Consider the following 21,996-nt stretch of genomic DNA (forward strand, 5'->3'; position numbering starts at 1 on the left):
CATTCCTTGGGCCACTAAGCTTTCCAGTCATTCCTGTCCCAGCACCGACACTAATGGGTGATGCCAGTCTAGAGGGTGCAGAAAGAATGTGATCCTGAGTCCTGGCATGACAGAAGAGACTGGAGCCTTGCCTTCCATGTCACCTGGCACTCCACAGCTTAACAGAAGGTCCTCAGCAAGCGTTTGAAAGGCTTAAAGCCGGGCTTCTTTCCTTAAGCTAGAAGGCACCTGGAACAACGGGAAATTTCAGGGAAGAGATGGGAGGAGGAGGAAGTGGCAGCCACACCCGACTCCATGATGGAAGGACGGCTCTTAACACTCAGAGAGGCTTCGGGCTTTTAACACTCAGAGAGGCTTCAGGACCAGAACCCTAATGCTGGCCACTTGAAGGGCCTTGACTGACCTCAGGGAGATGGATCCCGGTGAGTACTGGCAATCTCTTGAATTTTTATGATGTTAAGTCTGGGGAGGGAGTAAGCCTGGAAGGGAGGAGTACAGAGAAGACTGGCGAGACCACACCGGCAGTGGATGGTTCACTCTCCCATCTGTCTCCTTCTTCCTGTTTCTCCACCTGCGTTTGGATCTTGGAGCACATATCATACGGTCCTCAATTTTCTTTCCTGAAGCTGTAGACCATCTGGCCTTTAAAACTCAGAGCTGGAATGGCCTTGGGAAGTCCAAGTAGGACATATGGGCATAGTTTATTAATAATAAACATGTTAATCAGTTACCATCTCTTACTGATGGTCATTTATCTTTTAGTATTCATGCTTACAAATCATGCTGCAGTGGATGCCCCTGTTGGTGGAACTTTGCAGAGATGTTCAGAAGTATTTTATATGCAAAATTTCTAAAAGAATAAACGTTGGAGCAAGGGCAATATCCGCTTTATGTTTTGGTAGGCATCAGCTGGCTTTAAGTCTGAGCGAGCATATAATCCCATATTCTCTTTATGAGGCATCGAATTTCCATATGCTCTGAACAAAAGTGGTTATTGTTATTTCAAGCATTTTCAATAGGCCGAAGATGAATCTCATTATGGTTTTAGTTAGCATTTTATGATTATGACAAGCTGACTCTTTAATATTTATAGCTACTTTTATACACGAGCCAAGAGACTTAATGATTTAACCTGTGCAGCCAACCCAGGAACTGCTTTCTGCTCAATAGCAGCTATGGAAGCTACTGGGCTTGGGGAGTAAACAATTAATTAGTCACATAGACACCCTTAAGCAAAAACATTTCAAGGAGGCAGTATAGTTGGCAGTAAGGGAAAAAATAGGTGGTCTGAGTCTAAGGAATTGCAGAATATGGAAAGTGACCAGGTGGGTCCTGGGGCTGGTTCTGTTCTAACCTACTAAGCTACCTGAGGGCTTCTGTATTTTGTTTGTTTGTTTGTTTTTGTCTTGTTGATCATTTGAGACAGGGTCTTAGTTCAGGCTGACTTCAAATTTACAATGTATCTAAGGATGAGCTCGAACTCCTGATGTCATTGCTTACACCTCTGAAGTGCTAGGATTACAGGTGCAAACCACCATCCCCCAGTGGTGCCATGATCTAAATCTAGGGCTTTGTGCACGCTAAGGCAGATGCTCTATCAGCTGAGCCTCATCTGATGCCCCAGCTTCTGCACCCTGTGGTACCTTTGCATGACGGAGTGGAAACAGAGCTGTGGTTTTTCATTGTTGTTTGCCCTGTTTGGGTCCTATAGAGAAGCCTGGTCTAGAGGATGACTCCCCCAGTTCTTCTAGCAGAGCAACTCCTCTTAGGTTTGTCCATTTCTTTACTCCAAAAACTTACCTTTGGTGTCTTTACATAAAGTGTCACCGTCTTGGCAATGGATTCCTCTTCTGGCCCTGATCTTCACCTACACCTGCAGCGGCCCGAGGAAGCCCTGCAAGTCATAGTATTGCAACACATACTTCTTAGCTGCCACATGCCCATAGAGGCCAGTCTCTGGTACACATGGCTGGTCCCTCGCAGGCTCTTCCCATCACCTGTATTTAATTAAGTTCCCATTAGCCTTTGATTGCGATCATTGCAACAGAAATGCCACTGCCTTCTCCACCCTTGGCTTTCTCCCCCTCTGGTCTGAACTAAACGCCACAGCTAAATTAATCGCAAAGACAGCTTTGATGAGCCACTCCTGCTCAAAAACCCATCTTTAATCAAAGTAACACTTCCCCAGTACAGAAAAGAAACGTCTGTTTAAAACAAAGGCTTGATAATCCAAAAAACTTGAAGTGATGAAACCTTCCCTATAATTGTCAATACCTTTTGTTTTACTTTTGGCATCTAGAGGATGATTTCTCCTTATTCTTTGATTGTGTGTGTGTATGGGTGTGTACATAACACACACATTAGCACTCATGTCTGTGAACGTGACATTGGGTGTTTTTGTTGATCAGTCTCCCCTTAGAATGTTAAGGCAGGCTCTCTCATGGACCCCAGAACTTGCTGACTCAGCTAGCCTGGCTAGCCAGCTTGTTCCAAGGATCCTGTCTCTGAAGGTCTGTGTCTGTGTGGATTTTATACTCCCATTGTTGTATACGAGGCGATCTACTTCCACATGCCTTCAACAAATAGAGTACTGCTAATTATTTCAATATTTTAATAGATCAAATATGGATTTCATTATTGTTTTAGGTTGTAATTAATTGTGATCTGAGTAAGATTTTTTTATTTTTCGTTTTGTTTTGTTTTGCTTTTGTTTTTTTGAGACAGGGTTTCTCTGTGTAGCCCTAGCTATCCTGGAACTCACTCTGCAGACCAAGATGGCCTCAAAACTCACAGAGATTCGCTTGCCTCTGCCTCTCTAGTGCTGGGATTAAAGGCAAGTACCACCACCACTCGACTCTTAATTTTATATAGTCTTGTTTTATAGCCACTTTTATGTTTTGAACTACCGTGACCACCTTGACTGCCCTTCTGATGCCCCATTCTTGAAGTTTGAGCACACACGCACCCTGTCCATTCAGTAAACATCAGTTAGCACCTGCCCACTGGGGAAGGCAGGAGATGGTGAAGATTAAGGGATAGACTCTGGAGCCAGCCTGCTTAGGCTTGAATTCCAGTTCTGACCAGGACCCTCCTTCGTGTCAGGAACAATACTAACACACCAATACAGAGTATTTGTGAGAATATAAAAGATTTTGGATATGGATAATAGACTGGATTGTAGTAGAAATTCTCTGAAAACAATCATGATTTTCTAAAATGCTTGGTTCTGGACATGAAGGATCCAGGTTTGAGATGACCAAGGTCTCTGCTTTTGTGGGGCTAACTCTAGATACTATTCAATTCTCTGCAGAAAACAAAGGTGTTGTGAAGGCAAGCCATTATGGGGTGGGGCCTCTTCAGTGGCTAAAGAAAGCCCACGCATGACTGTGATTCTCAAGATCCAAGTGGGGGGGGGGATGGAGCCCCACCTGAGAGCAAGGCTGTCTCAGGTTTTGGTTTCTCTGCGGATTCCTCCTAGGCAGACGACGATTTTAATGTCTCCTCCCACCCCTTTCTAAAGGCTGGTAATATATCCGGATATAATTTCATCCTTTTATCCCCCTGTCATTGAGTTAATCAAGTAAGCGCCAGGCGTCTTGTGTCTGAGGCTCGCCTCTCCTCTTACTAACACCATTACTGCCACTGGGTCACATCCAAGTCAGGCCTTGTGGGTGCTGACGTGTTTTCCTAATTGACTCTACTGGATTTCCAGCATTGTTGAGCTCCTTCCTGATTCTCTCAGCTTCCCTTCCTGGCTTCACTGGAAGTCTTTCCTTTTGTTCTAAGTCATGTCTCCTTGACACGAAAAGCCCTTGGGCGAACCAACACGTCATTATATAAAGTGGAATGAAAAGAAAGCCCAAGTGTCTGGTGGAGACTTGAGAGCCCGCAACAGGGCAACAGCCCGCCCCTCTCTCCTTTGCTTCCCAAACTGGCCTGGGGAAAGGGAGCCAGCTGCGCTCCAGCAGTGGACAGGAAAGCCAGCCTCCGCTCTGCTCTCTCCTGTGCAGCACATGTGAGGGCTCCCCGTGCCCTTCATTCGTCTTCGGGGTACATACGTGAGCTTTCAAGGTAGGCCTCTGGAAGGCACGTTTAGGGTGGAGCACCTTTCCAGCTAACTCAGTGGTCTTGGTGGGACATTTCAGGCCCCTCAAGAATATGAGCTATACTCAGCTTCCAACAGGATCTAGGTCAGCTGCTTTCAAACTTTTCACTATGACCCATAATTCACACTATAACTCATTTACATAAGTTGTCCTTGCTTTTCTAGAATTCCGTGTGTACTTCCTTTAGCTACCCGTAAGGCTGTACTTCCGGGTTCTGAAGCAGGCGCATGTACCCCCTGTGCCCATGCATGGGTCGCCCCCCCATCTGCGTCACTAGCGTCTGACGCAAAAGCCCCCAAACGCAGGCGCAGGGCGTCAGTGTCTGACGTGAGCACGTCTTTCCCCCTTGTGCGCATGTGCTGGGGAGCCTTTAAAAGCTAAACAGGCCATTCTCACGCTCTCTCTTCTCCCCCTTCTGTCCACACCGTTTTCACCGAGCTCGTGCACATAATTTTCTTAATAAACTTGTACACGTGGGTTCGTTCGTGTCTCGTGTTCTCTCCTCATTTCTGCAGGACATTTTTACCATGATTTGTGATATTGTCTATCCTGTTTTTCTTCTTTTTTAAAATTTATTTATTTATTATGTATACAGTATTCTCGGTATTCTGCCTGCATGTATGCCTGCAGGTCAGAAGAGAGCACCAGGTCCCATTACAGATGATTGTGAGCCACCATGTGGTTGCTGGGAATTGAACTCAGGACCTTTGGAAGGGTAGGCAGTGCTCTTAACCACTGAGCCATCTCTCCAGCCCCTATCCCGTTTTTCTTATTGGTCACCTATCTTTTAAAATATATTACATATTATATTTGTGTGTGTCACTTTAATATTAAGCACACATATCAGGGTCAGAGGACAGCTTTTAGGGAGGCAGTTTTCTCCTTCCAGTATGTAGGTTCCTGGGATCTTACCCTGATGATCAACAGTCTCTTAAGCCTTTTCATCTTCCTTACAGTTGACTGATAGGTACTTTGAAACCCTATACTAGGTTTCTCCACTGATGAAGAGATTTCTCCTCTGACAGCCAAACTGAGCCTAACTAAAAGTAGAGGACCAGGTCTAATTTAAGTGAAGCACTTTTGGGTGATCTGGGAGCGGGGGTGGGGTGGGAGTGGGGTTGGGGTGGGATGGGGAATGGGGGTTGATGAGAGGATAAATCACGTGGCAGGTATGTGGACCAAAGCTTAAGTATCCTATAGCAGCCGTAAGCAGCTCCAGGGGGGAGGAGCCGTCTCTTGGTGGGCTTTCTGAGAGGGGGTGTGGTTTGGAATGGGAGAGAAGAAGACCGAAGGGGAGCTTCCAGCTAAACATTGACCCCCTAACCTATGCTGCTAAAGTTTCTTCCCAGGGGAAGACATAGCAACATCCACTCCTTCTCCTAAAACTGAAGTCCCAATGGCAAACAGGAAGGGACTCTGGGGGAATCAGTGAGTTTATTGGGCTTCCTCACAGGGCCCAGGGGAGGGGCATTGCAGGGATCGGGTGTTCCTCCTTGAACGGACTGCACCTGGGAAAGCCTTTACCAAGCAGGGCCTCGTCTTTGGCTGCGTAAATGGAGCCTTGCCGCCGGTCTTCCTTCACTTAGACATGTGACTCTTTCAGGGGGCCGCGTGTAGTGAGGTAGAGGTGCCCAACAGGTGATAAGGAGTGGCTGGAGACCCAGGTAAGGGTCATGACCTTCCTCACTGGTCCCGAAGTGTAAACGGTCCACAAAGCTCGCCTGGAGTGACCCCTTTGTCAGCAGGCCCGACTGAATGCCCCTGGATGGTGGTTGTTTGGCTTAAAGGGTAGCTGCTCACAAACTACCAATAGGCTGGACTTGTTAGAGAAAAGACACAATGGATTTTTGTTGATAAATGCAATACAAGCATTGTCAGCAGGAACAGCAAAGCAAATTCAAAGTGAGCTGCATAATGGCTGCTGTTCAGAGTAACTGAGAATCAGCAGGCGCTGTCTCTGTGCGTGGCATGGTGCAGAGGTTCTCACACATGCCTCCTTACTGAAGACCCACGTAAACCCTATGAAGCAGGAACATGATTGTCTCCCTGCTTTTTAGACGGACACACTAATGTCTGGGACCATAGGTGACTTGTTCAAGGTCTCCTAAGCAACTCGCCAAGGTGATGACCTGGGGCAGAGTTACTCCAGAAGCTTTATATCCTTGTCTACTGTGCTAGGAGAACCTTACAACCACGCACTAGGTGTGTACCCACAATACCTTCGCATAGACCTGAAACGGAACAGAGGATCAGGAAGTAAGCCCAAGTAATCCCGAGCCCCACTCCCCTACGTGAAGTCGGGGCCTTGTCTTAGAGCAGATGACCAGACTCCAGACAGCTCGACTTCATCCATACACAATTCCAGCGTGTTTTTTCCTAGACCAGCAGGATGATAGATTAGTGACTTTCCATTCCTGGGATTTGTTTTGCTCTCTGGGACACCAGTCCTCCAGCTCTGATGCCTCTAGGACTGATAGTCTTCCCCATCCCTGGCTAGGAGCTGCTCAGTTGCCCTTGGAGGTTGTCACAACATTAGAAGGGAGAGACAGAAAGGCTAATGCCAGTCAGGTTTCACAGAAATGATTCCAGGTCTAAGCGGGACAGTGACCTGTCCTCCCTCCCTAAGTGGCAGCCTTGGAGCTCAAGTCTGTGGAACGGCAGATCCCCAGGAACAACAAGGACCACCACACTCAGGAGATGGGCTCGACCAAGCTCATTCTGCGTCGGGGCCAGGATTTCAGCTTAACGTTGACTTTCAACCGACCCTTCCAACCCCAGAAGGACCACCTCACTTTTGTGGTGGAGACAGGTGAGTTGGCTCTGCCCTCGGGTTCTTCTGGTTCCCTCAAAACCAGAAAGTTAGTAAAGTTTTCCTGGGGGAAGGGCTCTTGCCGCCTATCTCTGAGGTGCCCTCTCCTCTCCTCTGGGACCCCGAGGACTCTCACATCGGTACTATTGGTCCCTATTAACTGTGATCTTTTAGCCACAACAGTGAGCCTATAAGTACACAGGCACTGTCATAAAGCTCCACAGACATGACCTCCTTTTAATTCTTATGGGAGACTTTAAGTTTGTACCAGACTCTCATTTTACAGATTGGAAATGGAAAAAAATCAGAGGCCCAAAGAACTTAAATGTCAGTAAAAGGCCTTAAAGCAAAAGGCTTTAGTGAATGTTGGGAGAAGGTAGGGCATCTGACCGGCCACAGGGAGTCATATACCACGTTTATTTTACTTTATTTTTTTAAAATATTTATTTATTATGTATACAGTATTCTGTCTGTGTATATGCCTGAAGGCCAGAAGAGGGCACCAGACCCCATTACAGATGCTTGTGAGCCACCATGTGGTTGCTGGGAATTGAACTCAGGACCTTTGGAAGAGCAGACAATGCTCTTAATCTCTGAGCCATCTCTCCAGCCCTATTTTACTTTATTTTTATTACTTTTATTTTTTATTTTTTTCCGAGACAGGGTTTCTCTGTGGCTTTGGAGCCTGTCCTGGAACTAGCTCTGTAGACCAGGCTGGTCTCGAACTCACAGAGATCCGCCTGCCTCTGCCTCCCGAGTGCTGGGATTAAAGGCGTGCACCACCATCGCCTGGCTTTTTATTACTTTTAAGTGTGTGTGTGTGTGTCTGTGTGTGTGTGTGTGTGTGTGTGTGTGTGCTCGTGTGCCTGGAAATGGGCAACAGATTCCTGGAGCTGAAGTTACAAGTAATTTTGAGCTGCCTTACTTGAGTTCTGGGAACCAAATTCCAGTCCTCTGTGAGAGCAGTATTCACGCTTAACCACTGAGCCATCATTCCTCCAGCCTCATCACATAGAGTTCTGAGCCTTCCCCTGGGATCTTCTTTCTCTCTTCCTCAGGACCAGAGCCCTCAGAGCTTCTAGGGACCCGAGCCACTTTCTTGCTCACGCAGTCCCAGACTGGAAATGTCTGGAGTGCTTCTGACTTCACTGCTGACAGTAACTCTCTTCAAGTCTCGATTTTCATCCCAGCCAGTGCGGTCATTGGCCACTACACACTGCAGTTGGAGATTTCTCAGGACCAGGGTCCTGGTGTGACTTACCCCCTGGGGAATTTCATCTTGCTTTTTAACCCATGGAGTACAGGTAGGTCTTGCTTCCAGCTTGTGGTGATGAGGGGCATTGGGAATGTTTTTTCAGATAATCACTGCATATCTGTGAGACATATTACTGTGTGCTGAAACAAACAAAAAAACCTTCTTTGTGTGCGTGCGTGTGTTCACCTACATATATAAAAGTCATCTTGTGGGGTTGGTTCTCTCCTTCCAGCATGTGGGTCCCAGGGATAGACCTTGGGTTACCAGGCTTAGCAGTAAGTGCTTTCACCTACCCAATCTTCTCACCAGTCTTAAATGTATTTTTTTTTTCCTTTTGTGAGATGGGGTCTCGTGTTGTCCAAGCTGGTCTTGAATTCATGATCCTCTATCTTAGCCTTCTGAGTATTAGGATTATAGGCATTCACTACTATACTCAGCTGCAAAATTCACTTTTATAAAGCGTTTTGTCTTGAGATGGGCTCTGATTATGGAGCACTACTGGCCTAGAACTCGCTATGTGGACCAGGTTGACTTTAAACTCACAGAGATCCACCTGCCTCTGCCTCCCGAATGCTGGAATGAAAGTGTGTGGCACCACACCTGGTCCCACAAAATTTTTTTAAAAATGATTTAGTTATTTTTATTTTATGTAACTTGGTATGTTGCCTGTATGTTTGTCTGTATGAGGGTATCAGATCCCCTGGAACTGGAGTTACAGATGTGAGCTGCCATGTGGGTGTTGGAAATTGAACCCAGGTCCCCTGGAAGAGCAGTCAGTGCTCCCAACCATCTCTACAACCCCCACAAAGAATTTTTAATGACACGATGGAAATATCCTAGTGATGTTAGGTGAGATAATTTAGCAAGTGGAATTCAATTTGATTCTAACTAATTATGCGTATGTATACAGCAAAAAGAAAATGTTGTGGTAGGTATTTTTGAGTAGTGTGTAGAGTGGTTTTTTTTTTCTGTGTTTTCCAAAATAATCTTATAATTTTTGTCAGAAATATTTTATCATAGAGTGTGTGGGTTCCTGTGGGTCCGAGAAATGGAGACTCAAAGTCACATTGAGAATGAACTCAGCCTCTGTGCCTGCAGGAGGCTCAGTCTTGGTGAACTGAAGCCTTCCCTTTGCCTCCCAGCATCTTTATTTTTCCTATATTTACACTTTAGCTAGTAGATTTCCATATCTCAAAATAAACTGATAGAAGCTTCCGACAATACAATGCCAGGTGCAAATACCTGATTCATGCGGTACCACAGTTTCCCATGAACCAAGTTTTGCATAGGCTTTGTATCCATGGGGAACGCTCAGTCAAGATTCACATAAAACAACAAAAAGTGTTTGTAACTCAAAGGAAGGCCTAGGGTCTGTGTGAAAACTCTGGAGCCAGACCTGGTATAACCCAGCAGGTTTCATGACTAGTGGAGGATGCTTGCTATCCCTCTGGCGCCAGGCCGCTGGGACATTCTGCCACAAATTTTTATAAGCTATAGTTTTTAATAGCATAGATTTTGTTGCTGGCCTCTGGTGAAACACGTGGCTGGCTTTTAAGAGGGTCCAGTCTTAATTTCTGTTGTCCTGGTCATCCACTGACTGTCTTCCTGTTTCCAGAAAGACGTTGTTACTTTTATGCTTTTTTTCAATTTCCTGCTTATTCTTTGCCTTGTGATTTTCTTTTTCTCTCCATTACCCTTGTCTGCTCAGATGATGATGTCTACCTGCCGAGCGAAACACTGCTGCAGGAGTACGTAATGAGTGACTATGGCTTTGTCTACAAAGGTCAAGAAAATTCCATTACCTCCAGGCCTTGGAACTATGGACAGGTAACCCCACCTCCTGGACGTGAGCCTGGGATGGGCTCCTTGGGGGCTGTTAGCCAACGAAGGGCACAGTGTGAGGTGCTGGCCAATCTCCCATCCAATGAGAGGGGCAACAAAGAAAATAAGGCTTTCTTTTCAACGTGTTTGTACTTTCTTAAGAAAAGAGTAGAAACCGGGTGGTGGTGGCTCACGCTTTAATCCCAGCACTCAGGAGGCAGGGTTCTCTGTGAGTTCGAGTCCAGCCTGGTCTACAAGAACTAGTTTCAGGACAGGCTCCAAAGCTACAGAGGAACCCTGTCTCGAAAAACAAACAAATAAACAAAACCCCCAAAACAAACAAACAAAAGAGTACAGCCTGATGAAGTCTGCCCACAACTGTAACAACCTCCTTTCATTGACATTTTCCCTGGCTGCCCTGACCCGAAATAATTGCACAGATACTGTAACTGCTCGGCCTATTAGCTCAGGATTCTTATTAACTAACTCTTACATCTTAAATCAACCTATTTCTATTAATCTGTGTATCACCATGTGAGTGTAGCCTACCGGTAAAGTTCTGTATGGTGTCTGTCTTCTTTGGCGTTTCTCTGACTCTGCCTTCTTTTCCTCTATCTCTGCTTGGAATTCCCACCTTGCTCTGATCTGTGCTGTTAGAGGCCCATAGTGGCTTCTTTATTAACTAATGGTAAAAATATGTATTCACAGCATATCGAGGGGAATCCCACATCATTCTATGTTCAGTTACCAGCCCTACTAGGGACTGGTTTATGACAAACCTTTCATTCTTCTATAATTTGAAAGCAACAGCCCATGTCTCCTATCACTTCACTTGAAAAAAAAATCGTGTATATGAGCATTTTGCCAGTGTGTATGTCTGTGCACCATGTGTGTGCCTAGCGCCCAAGGAAGTCAGAAGAAGGTGATACATTCCCTGAGTTACAGAGGTTGTGGGTTACTATGTGGGTGCTGGAAATCAAACTCAGGTTCCCTGGAAGAGCAGGCAGTACTCCTAACTGTGGGGCCATCTCTCCAGTCTCTCTCCTAGTGCTAGAATTTTTTAAAATCAAATTAATTAATTTTACTTATTTATGTGTGTGCATGTGTATTGGTGCATGCATGCCGTGGCACATACAGAAGCCAGGGAGTCATTTCCCTCCATCAAGTGACCCTGGAATCAAACTCCTGTCATCCCGTTTTGTGGGAAGCCCTTTCCTCCCTGAGCCATCATGCCTCTAGCAAGCCCACCCTGGTGTGGGTTTTTTTTGTTTTTTTGTTTATGTTTTTTAGGGCAGGTTCTCACTGACTTGATTTCTCAGGATAGTCTTTAAATGTCCTATGTAGCTCAGCCTGGCCTTAAACTTGAAATCCCCCTGCCTCTGTGCTGCAACAGTACCGGTTTTGTATGAGTCACCATGAAAGATACTTTTCATGCCTTGAAACAGTTGGGAAGAATTTTAAAGGAATACTATTTTGAGACTTCTGACAGTTTAAACTTCAGTATCTACAAATAGCACCTCACTGGGAGGGACTCAGCGTGCTCCTTTATATAGCTCTGTCTAAGGCTTTTTATGCTTAATGGCAGAAGTGAGTTGAGAGAGGGCCTCTGGGCTGCAAGGGTGAGCTACCTGCTATTGGCCCTTTACAGAACGGTGTAACCAGTCTTGCTCTAGGCGTCTCCATTCCCCATCTCAGCACTGGACTTTTGGGAGGAAATTACAGATAGTGTCTGTATCATTTAATCTGAGAACATCACAATATAGTCACAGAGGATAATGATTCTCTTTGAAACAATTGACCACAACTCATGATCGCACTGGAAAAGAGAACAGCAGCTCTCTAGTAATATCCAATACCCAGTTACTGAGTAGCCCCGTTACCGCGTGCAGCGGGTGGGGGTCCGGGGACTTCGGCTATGGATGGCATCTCTACTCTCAGCCACCAATCATGGTCCATGTGTCCTCTCCCTGTTATTCTAGGGGGTGGGAGATGTTGGGAGTTTTGCTGAGGAAGGTCACACTCTCCCGTCCCCCATCGCCTGCAATTTGCGATGTGTTTTGAAACTCAGAGGGAAAATGGTGCACTTGACAGCCAAAGGGGTGACATTTGTCACAAACACATGTTGTAAGCAAATCTCACGAGCCTATTCTGGCTTTTCCAAAGCCACATTAGCCCTGACTCCAATATCCTCTGCGACCTTCTCCCTCCTCTCAAATGCTGATGCTATACCCATCCATATGGTCTTTTCCTGTTTCCACAAGTTCAACAGATAGATGATCTAGGTCCTTGGGACCCATCATGTTAAAATACCTCAGGGAAATGTCTCCATGTTCCTCTTCCTGTGTGTCCTATCATTTTAAATTTGGGATTTCAAAAACCTCCCATTCTCTTAAATCATTTGCGTTTTCTGTCAAGAACTACATAGCTGAGTTTTGTAAAGAGTTCTGATTCCCAATGCATTTCTGACTTGATTTCCATCACTGTAGGATCTTGTCTTGTGGCTGAACCCCACTGCCCTCCTCTCGCAAGCACATCACCCCTGAAAAGCTTGTCATGCCCAAGTTTCTGGCCTCCACACCTTTTTGCTTTTCTCTGATTTCCCCCTTCAAATGCCTTATAAGTTCGAAGAGGACATCATTGATATCTGCTTTGAGATCCTGAACAAGAGCCTCTACTTTCTGAAGAACCCGTCCAAAGACCACTCTCAGAGGGGCAGCGTGGTGTACGTATGCAGGGTGGTGAGTGCCATGGTAAGAGCCACAGCTTCCCCTGCCCGAGGACAGCCCAGGCATCTCCAGGACGCTGTGGAAACCTCCCTGTCTGCTCTTTGCAGATCAACAGCAATGACGACAGTGGTGTGCTTCAGGGGAACTGGGGAGAGGACTACTCCCAGGGCATTAGCCCTCTGGAATGGAACGGCAGTGTGGCCATCTTGCGGCAGTGGTCGGCCAGGGGTGGGCAGCCTGTGAAATATGGACAGTGCTGGGTCTTTGCCTGTGTTATGTGCACGGGTGAGTGAGTCTTATTCCTTGACTTTTTCTGGTTTCCCCTCCACGTCAGGCCATGATAATCCCCACTGTCAGAGTCTGCTGCGGCTCTTGAAGGGCTCAGAGCTTCAGTGGCCCGTGACTAGGAGCTGTGTGCACACGAGTTCTTCTTTTTTTTTTTTTTTGGTTTTTTTTGAGACAGGGTTTCTCTGTGGCTTTGGAGCCTGTCCTGGCACTAGCTCTGTAGACCAGGCTGGTCTCGAACTCACAGAGATCTGCCTGCCTCTGCCTCCCGAGTGCTGGGATTAAAGGCATGCGCCACCATCGCCCGGCTTGCACACGAGTTCTTAACCTGCACACTGTTAAGTCTCCAGAAGGTGATCTTTGCAGTCTTCCCAGAGTTTCTTTGATGAAGAGTGTTAATAGTGGGTGTTGTAATTAGGAGTGGCGGGGCTGCGTCCCCAGCACCCCGGCCGCCTGGCTAGCTTATGCCCCGAAATAACAACACACAAACTGTATTCTTTTAAACACTGCTTGGCCCATTTCTATCTAGCCTCCTCTAGGCTAATTCTCACATATTAATTTAGCCCATTTCTAATAATCTCTGGAGCACCACTAGGTGCGCTTACCGGGAAGATTCTAGCCTACGTCCATCCTGGGTCAGAGCTGCATCGCGTGTGTCTCAGAGAAGCAGAGTTATCGTGTGTCTCCGGGAGAGAGGAGCATGGCGTCTCTGAGCTCACTTCCTCTTCCTCCCAGCATTCTCTTCTGTTTACTCCTCCCACCTATGTTTTAACCTATCAGGGCCAAGCAGTTTCTTTATTGCTTAACCAATGAAATCAACAGATTGATATATGTCACTCCCACATCAAGTGGGCACCTGAACTGGGCATGGTGGGGCACACCTCTAATTTGAGAGGTGGAGGCAGTTAGGTCGGGAGTTTCCTTGGCAATATTGAGAATTAGGCTAACCAGCACTAGATGAGATCTTGTCTCAAGAGACAGAAAGACAGACAGACAGAAAGGTGGCCATTTGGATAGAGCAACTTGAAGTCCCCACAAAAGGCAGAGCATGTCTTCCCATCTACTGCAGTGGACCCAGAGGCGGAAGCTGAAGTATAAGTCGACAGTCTTGGATGGCCTGACCTCACACATAGAGCTCCCCAAGAGACCTGATTTGCAATTAGAGCTTTGCTACCCTGCTGAGTACCCTTGAGGAGAACGGATACTTAACTCAATGGAGTGTGTACTCAACTGTTTACAGTACAGCGCCAAATTCTTGGCCCAAGTCTCTGGGAAGCTGAAGAACCTAGGGCACTGAGGTGTTACCTGTCTCCCTCCTGCAAAGCGCTCCTTCTGCTGGGCTGTCTAGTCACACTGCACACTAGGTGTCTGTGGAAGTAACAGGTGGATTCCATTGAAGCAGGGGGTGGCGCATAGGATGAGAACAGGCTTCTGTTTTCGATTCACCGAGGGGAAGCATAGTCTTACTATTATGTTCAGGGCCCTCAGGTGCAGAGATTTAAATCCGAGTACACAAAATGACCTCGTTAGCTTCCTTATGAAGTGGGGATATGGTTACTGTGGCCTCTGGTAGCCCCTGTTGTGCCTTGGCCTGGAAAGTCTCCAGTGGTAGCCAGGTGGGTATGATGGAGATCACCTTGAACCTTCAGATCCTAGGATGACTAAATCCATGGCTTGACCCCTTCTCCAAGCTCTTCCATCTTCACAGTGTGGTGGCTGACTGGAGACTGTGACTTCTGAGCTGCTTTTGGTCACCTGTAGCCCAGGCCTGATTCCCATGTCCCCTGCAGATGTGTAGAAAGCCTAGGTGCAGTGCTGGAGTAGACAGCGAACTGCCAACCTGTGGCCCTGCTGGAGGCTTTTTCAGCGCATCGAGACAGGAGGACTCTTACTCTTTTTACTTTTAAAAACATTGTGACCTTCCCAGCAGCCTCTGTAGACTCTGTCAACCCTCCTAGGAAGAGTAGGTGGGAAAGACCTCTTCTGAACTCACTGGCAGAGGTGAGGACCTAGTCCCAGGACACGCCTGGCTCTTAATTACACCCGACTGTGGGCAGTTAGTTTGTGTGTGTGTGTGTGGGGGGGGGGGTGTAAGCATGGATACTGTCTGTCTTGAGTAAATGTGCCTGTGAAATCTTAGCGTTTACATACTGTCCTGAGGATCCACAAGAGGGCGCTGCTGGTTTATCAAAGATGGTAAGTAGTTTTTAAACTCATGTCTACAATGGAATCTTTCTCTTGTTTGTTTCTTTAGTTGTTAGTATATGTTGCAATGCTGAGGAATGAACTCAGAATCGTGTATGTCCCCGGCAAGCATTTCACCACTGGCTACATCCCCAGTTCTCTAATGTTCTTCTTTCTCTCAACTTGTGTCTTTACGTAGAATGGCAGAATCAGAATTTTAGAACGGAAAACCATCCAGTTCCTTACTTACAAGGAGACTAACCCAGGGAAGTCAAGCCTCTTACCTCTGGTCACACACTCTCTCTTTTGAAACTGGCCACACATCCCTCCCCTGCTTTTGGAATTCTCACGTGTGTTAGTGTTCAGTCTCTTTTCTTTTAACCTGGAGAAAAAAAAATGCCAGAAATGACAAGCCTATTATTGTTTTCTTGTTTTAAGTGGCTCACAAATGACTTCTTCCTCTTTGTGAGTGGGTACCACTGCTGGGCAGGTGGACAGAAGCTTCTCTGGGTGCCGTCCTTTGGGAATAAAAAAGTTGCTGAAGGTTAAAGACGATGCATGGAAAAGTAATAATTCTGCTTGAAATGACCTTAATCGTCTCCCTCTCTGTAGTAATGAGGTGCTTAGGCGTTCCAACTCGAGTCGTTTCCAATTTCCATTCTGCACACAACACAGACGGGAACTTGACCATTGACACCTACTATGACCGCACTGCAGAGATGCTGCCAACTCAGAAACCAGACAAAATCTGGTAAGAGGTTTTTGTCTGCAAGAACTCAGCACTGTCCCGGGTATGGAACAAATCGTGATAGCTGGGACTGAATCAGGCAAGGTCTCTCTATGCAGTCCTGGCTGTTCTGGAGCTCTCTATGTAGACAAAGCTGGCCTCCAACTCACAGAGACCTGCCTTCCTTTGCCTCTGAGGTGCTGGGATTAAATGTATGTACCACCCTGGCCAGCTCCTTGATAGCTTTCTTTATTATAATTACTTTCTAATACAAATTAGAGGAAAATAGAATTATAAATATAACTATAAAAATAGAATTATAAATTTAATTATAAAACCCTTAATGTCTGGTGCCTGAAAAACGGTCAGGAAAGACAAGCCCTGCCTACTTCCTCCCTTCTGCAGGAACTTCCATGTCTGGAACGAGTGCTGGATGATCCGGAAAGACCTTCCGCCAGGGTACAATGGCTGGCAGGTTCTGGACCCCACCCCCCAGCAAACCAGCAGTGGTGCGTGGGGCTCATGTGTCAGGGGCCAGGCTCTCTGGGGGACCAATGAGGATGAGCACCCACATAGCCAGCCAGAGAGGTGCAGCAGTTTCCTACTTTCCCCCCTTTCCAGGACTGTAGTCTAGACAGTGCCAGCTCTCAGGCATAACTTCGCCACTGACAGTGGGGTCCCCTGGAGGAGCAGTGAGTTTCTCTGTTCTTCCTGTAACTGGCAACAGCTACACTAACGGGGTGACTTGTGACTGTGAGGATCGGACAAGTTGGTGCACATCACTGCACTTGGTAAACGGGAGAAGGCCCGGGTGTCATTGCTACCCCCCCTCATCCCGTAATTCCTGCTTCCTCCACAGGGTTGTTCTGCTGTGGTCCGGCTTCTGTGAAAGCCATCAAAGAAGGGGATGTCCACCTGCCCTATGATACCCCTTTTGTGTTTGCGGAGGTGAATGCTGATGAGGTCATTTGGCTTTTTGAGGGTGGCCAGGTCCAGGAAATCCTGGCCCATAATACCAGTTACATCGGGAAGGCGATCAGCACCAAGATGGTAGGGTCAGATGAGCGCCTGGACATCACCACTTCCTACAAGTACCCAGAAGGTGCCTGGGCCTTGGGTTTGGGAGGGAGTGGGTGTCACCATTGGATGGCCCAGGTTAACACAACACCACCTCCCCCTTATGACAAACTCCCAGGGGACGATTTTAGGTCCTGGGCACCTGATCCTGGAATAGATTTGCCTAGATTTAGCAAATAAGAACATAGGATGTTCAGTTAAATTTGAATTCCAGATAAATTAAGACAGACAAATACATTATTATAAATAAGTCCCAGATGGTACATGTGACATCTTTAATTTTTTTCCATTACATTTATTTACTGTGTGTTATGTATGTGCATGTATGTATGTAGGAACATTGTCCTATAGTGTGTGTGTGTGTGTGTGTCCGAGAACAACTTACAGGAGCTGGCTTTCCCCTTCCCTCACAGGGATATTGAATTCATGTTGTCAAGCCTGACAGCAGATGTCTTTTTCACTAAGCCACTGTGCAGCCCGGTGTGTGACATGTTTCTGATAAAAATAATTCACTACTTATCTAAAATTCAAATTAACTGGGTATAGTTTTTAGTGTATGTGTGCCCAGAATGTTGCAAGTAATTTACAAAAAAAAGATTATTTGCTTATCTTGAATTCGAATTTAATGGTGGTCCTGCGATTTATCTATTAACTCTGTCAGAGCCACACATCTGTCCACCTATGTCCATCGCAGTGGGGGTAGCTGCAAGGGGAGAGATGGATGGACACTCAGGAGGGAGAGGGCTCTGGGCCTGTGGAAGGAAGCAGACATTGCTATCGAGAGCTTTGGTGGACTCTGGCCACCTGAGAACCAAGCAAGGCTCTGATGTGCTGTAGGTGGGTGATCCTGGACCACCTTCCCTTGCCTCTGTTTCCTTATCAGTGAAATGAGACAACTCTCCTGAAAGGGTTAAATGAGCTGTTGTGCAAAACACACTGGGGGCATAGTGAGTGCTCCAGAGGCATCCACAGTCTGGAGCAAGTTTGAGTTTTGAGCCCAGATGTTGAGTTATTCCTAAGGGAAAGAGGTGAAGTTTCATCTAAAAGACTTGAATATGTATTTTAGGAGAAAGCATGCAGGCAGGGAAGAGAAGCCTCTGGGTTTGATGATAGTGATGATGATGGTGATGATGGTGATACTCACGATGGTGATGAGGATGGTGGTGGTAGTGATAATGGAGATACGTTGGTGAGAATCCTGATGGTAACAGTAAAGAACCACACTGAATCTTACACTCAGCAGTTACATGACCTAACTTTTCAGCAACTCTGGGCAACCCAGTATCATCCTTGGGTTTCATAAGAGAAATGAACACTGAGAGATGAAGAGACTGTGCAGTGAGCAGCACCGGCTCCATCTGATACTGCACGCCTCCCTCTGTGTCTCTTCACTGTGTATCACAGGTCAGGGCTTCTGGCTGGCAGCAGAGAGCACAGCCACTTGTCTTCCCAGGAAGGTCATCGGTCCTCTCTGCCCTGCCTCACTGGTCCTCTCTGCCCCGCCCCACTGACGCTTTGTTCTGTGTGGGTCTGTTCTGCCAGGATCCTCTGAGGAGCGGTCTGTTTTCATTAAGGCTTCCCGGAAAATGCTGGAACCAAGAAGGGACTCTTCATCCCTCCTGGATCTCCTAGGGTCAGAGGCCTTTAAGGATAAGCCTGTGCAGCTGCAACTCCGCCTGGCTAGGGCACCCATGTGGGGCCAGGACCTGCTGCTCACACTGCATGTCCAGAGGGTGCCCGACCGAGCCCAGAGTCGGGGCCCCATTGGACTGATGGTCCACTTTTGTGCACAGGCCCTGCTGCATGGGGGCAGCACTCGGGAGCCCTTCTGGAGACACGCGGTGCACTTGAGTGTGGATTTTGAGAAGGGTGAGTCTGTAGCAGGCGTGAGAAGGCACCTTTAGAGAGGGAGGTTTGGGGGCTGTGAACCAGGCTGGCCAGCTCTAGCCAAATCACAGAGGAACCCTCTCCCAGGACACACGGTGTCTTCCCAGCCAGTGCGGTGCTCGGGGCGTCATTCTAACCTGTCAGACAACAATGGCCTCTGAGTGCAGTATTCCTTTATAACCCATCCCTCGGACTCAAGATGATGTCTTTGCCTACGTCCAGAGCTCCAGTGGCCACTCCTGCTGCCCTACAGCAATTACAGGAGCAAGCTGACAGATGAAAAGCTGATCCACGTGTCTGGCATCGCTGAGGTTGAAGAGACGGGGCGGTTCATTCTGGTCCTGAAAGATTTCTCCCTGGAGCCTCCCCACTTGTCTATTGAGGTGAGGTGTCTGGACAGAGATGAAGACCCAAGGCTCTTAGATGGCCTCCTCATGGGCTTGGAGGGGGGTACCTTATCCTGCCATACATGATGATAGTACAGCATACTACAGTCTCAGAGGCTTTATTCTCGAGAATAGCCAACCGGTGGGCGCTGGTGCTCTCCATAAACAAAGGGCGGGGCGTGGAGGCATCTCACGGAAGTCACGTTTTACAGAGGACGCAGAGGAAGGTACTCTGTCGAGAACGGATGGAGGCATATTACTGTGAAGCTGTATTAAGTAAGGAGATCTCTTCACAAAGGTCGAAATAAAAAGTCAATGATTTGGGATGTTGAGTACAGGAGACAGATTTAAGACAGAGCATACGGTCAAATTCAAAAGGTGACCACTGATAAGATGTGGGCGCCATGGGAAATAGGAACAAGAAATGAATTTCAGACTTCAAGGCCCAGTGCCAGAGAGGTTTGATGGCTCTTACGGAAGAAAAGCATTAAGGAAGCTTCACAGAGGAGGGCACGTGTTCTCCCCATCTCCTGTCACCTGAGTTGTCCTTCCCCAAAGCCTTCATCCCCACCTTTCCATTCCTCTCCCAGAGACTTTTCCACTGCCTACCCCAAGTCCAGCTCTGTGCCCGGAAGCCTGGCTAACAGCATGCCTGATGCTAGCCAGCAGAACAATGGTTGGATGATTCCATATTGGATCACACGTCAGCTGTGGTTTTCACTTGGGCATACTCTCAGGTTGTCAGGCCAGGTGATCCTGGATGCCTTCTGTGTGGGGCAAACAGAGTTGCAAGCATAGACACAAGCTTGGTGCTGAGCCAGGAACCCTCTTGTTACCCGAGGAGATCCCAAAACAACATAGCATGTGTCAAGGAGGCTGTGGATGGTCCCCAAAACAACATAGCACGTGTCAAGGAGGCTGTGGATGGTCCCCACGGCTGTAAGGCCCATGGGTGATTAGTGCCACTGTGCTGGGTTCCAGAGTCATCTTCACCCATTTGACTTTGGCACCCTCTTTGGAGACTTGGTTCTTTTGTTTGAGTTCCAAGTTAGGGTGTGTCCTTCCTCCTCTGGCCAAGCTAGAACATTCTCCCAGTTGTGATCTGGATGGACAGGGCTTGTTTGGGTTCAATACTGATGCCCATCACCCAGACGGCAGCGTCCTAGGCTTCAGGAGTAAGGACAGAATCACTGTCTCCCACTCCAGGCTGCGGCTGTGCTGCCCTATGACACAAAGCTCAAGAGTGAAGCACTGAACACAGATGGGTAGGAAATGAGTCTGTCCCGCTGATATCTGAGAAGATACAACAGGATGGGGGAAAGATCCTGGGCTAGGAGCTAAGACCCCTTGGTTAGGTCCTGACTGTCATGAATCCATCACGGCATCTTGGCTTCATCATTCTTCTTTGGTGGAATGATATCACCGATGGCACATAGGTGGCACACATGACCCTCCTCCCTAGTCCTCTGCATGGGTTAGACACTACTAATCAATCATAGCTGACTGGAGTTGTGCTTGGGATCCTACTTAACCCGTGGTCAACACTGCTAACTCTTTGGGACCAGTACTCCAATTAAATCCAGCAAGCATCTTCAAACAGACGGTGGGAAGCGAAATTCTATGCCCATTCCTAACAGGTGGCAGCTTGCTAGAGTGTCCTGAGCTTCTAAAGCAGGTCGCCCATGTGTTACTTTGAGGTAGCCCTGTTTATAGTTGTCTCCACCACTAGGGGTACCTAAGCTCTAAGTAGTCCCTGGTGGTCACAGGAGGAGTTGACTGAGTGGAGTGTGGCAGTGAGGCCAGGGGCCTAGGGCACCTCTCTCTTCTCCCCACACAGGTATTTGAAAGAGCCGAGGTGGGTAAAACCCTGAACATCTACATCACCCTCACCAACACCCTGATGGTGGCTCTGAATAACTGCACCATGGTTCTGGAGGGAAGCGGCCTCATCAATGGGCAGATAACAAAGGAGTGAGTAGTGCGACCTTTGACCTCTTGCCAATCTTCCTCTGGTGCTGGTCTCTGAGGAGCTGTGCCCCATGGGTTCCTTCTCAGTCTTCAGATGTCACCTTCTGGTCCCTTCCCCGCTAACCTCAGGAAAGCTGGGAGGTTGGTGGTATTGGGGAACCCTCACTAAGCAGGGTTCCCTGTCCCATTGCCCATCCAAGCAACCAATCCTCCAGGCTCCAACAGGCTGCTTTTGACTTTCAGCCTTGGAACTCTGATGGCCGGACACACCATCCAAATTCAGCTGGAGCTCTACCCCATCAAAGCTGGGCCCCACCAGCTACAAGTCCTCATCAGCAGTAGCGAGGTCAAGGAGATCAAAGGTTACAAGGACATCGTCATTGCTGCAGCTCCAGCCTCCTGAGCCTGGCCTTCCTGATGCCCCCTCCCCCTGTACCAGTCTCAACCCCCATTCCCGTCCCCAGCATAGTCTGCTTTCTACTTCTCAAGGTGTTGTCTTTGTTCAACCTCTGGAGTGGGGGAAAATGAAACTCTGTAGAACCGTGGTGCATTGTGGGAAGAAACAATAAAGATGCATTAGCTCCCTCCTGTGCTAAGAAGCCCCTTAGTGTTCCTGTTGACCTGACTGCCCACTATGTGGCTGGAGAGGGGGTCCTCTCTGCTCTCCCATCTTCTCTTTCTTCGGTTACGGGCTTCATCCACAAACTAAGTCTGCCAAGATCCTTTCTAATGTCAGGTCTTTCCACTTATATGCCCTTAAGTGAG

At 47.6% G+C, this 21,996-nt stretch overlaps 1 protein-coding gene across 1 annotated transcript; it reads left to right on the forward strand.

The window, feature by feature from the left end:
• The first annotated feature begins 412 nt into the window (after positions 1–412).
• Tgm7 (transglutaminase 7) lies at positions 413–21,656 on the forward strand. Its single transcript, XM_050131466.1, has 13 exons — positions 413–422; positions 6,733–6,915; positions 7,974–8,219; positions 9,879–9,997; positions 12,613–12,741; positions 12,825–13,002; positions 15,799–15,937; positions 16,319–16,422; positions 16,773–17,015; positions 18,533–18,859; positions 19,100–19,260; positions 21,101–21,234; positions 21,475–21,656. The coding sequence occupies exons 1-13, from the start codon at positions 413–415 to the stop codon at positions 21,632–21,634; spliced, it is 2,133 nt and encodes a 710-aa protein (XP_049987423.1). The 3' UTR covers positions 21,635–21,656.
• Positions 21,657–21,996: the final 340 nt, after the last annotated feature.

This window comes from Alexandromys fortis, unplaced genomic scaffold (assembly GCF_014885135.2).
Source record: "Alexandromys fortis isolate MF-2015 unplaced genomic scaffold, M_Fortis_MF-2015_v1.1 scaffold_6, whole genome shotgun sequence".
Classification (NCBI taxonomy): Eukaryota; Metazoa; Chordata; class Mammalia; order Rodentia; family Cricetidae; genus Alexandromys; species Alexandromys fortis.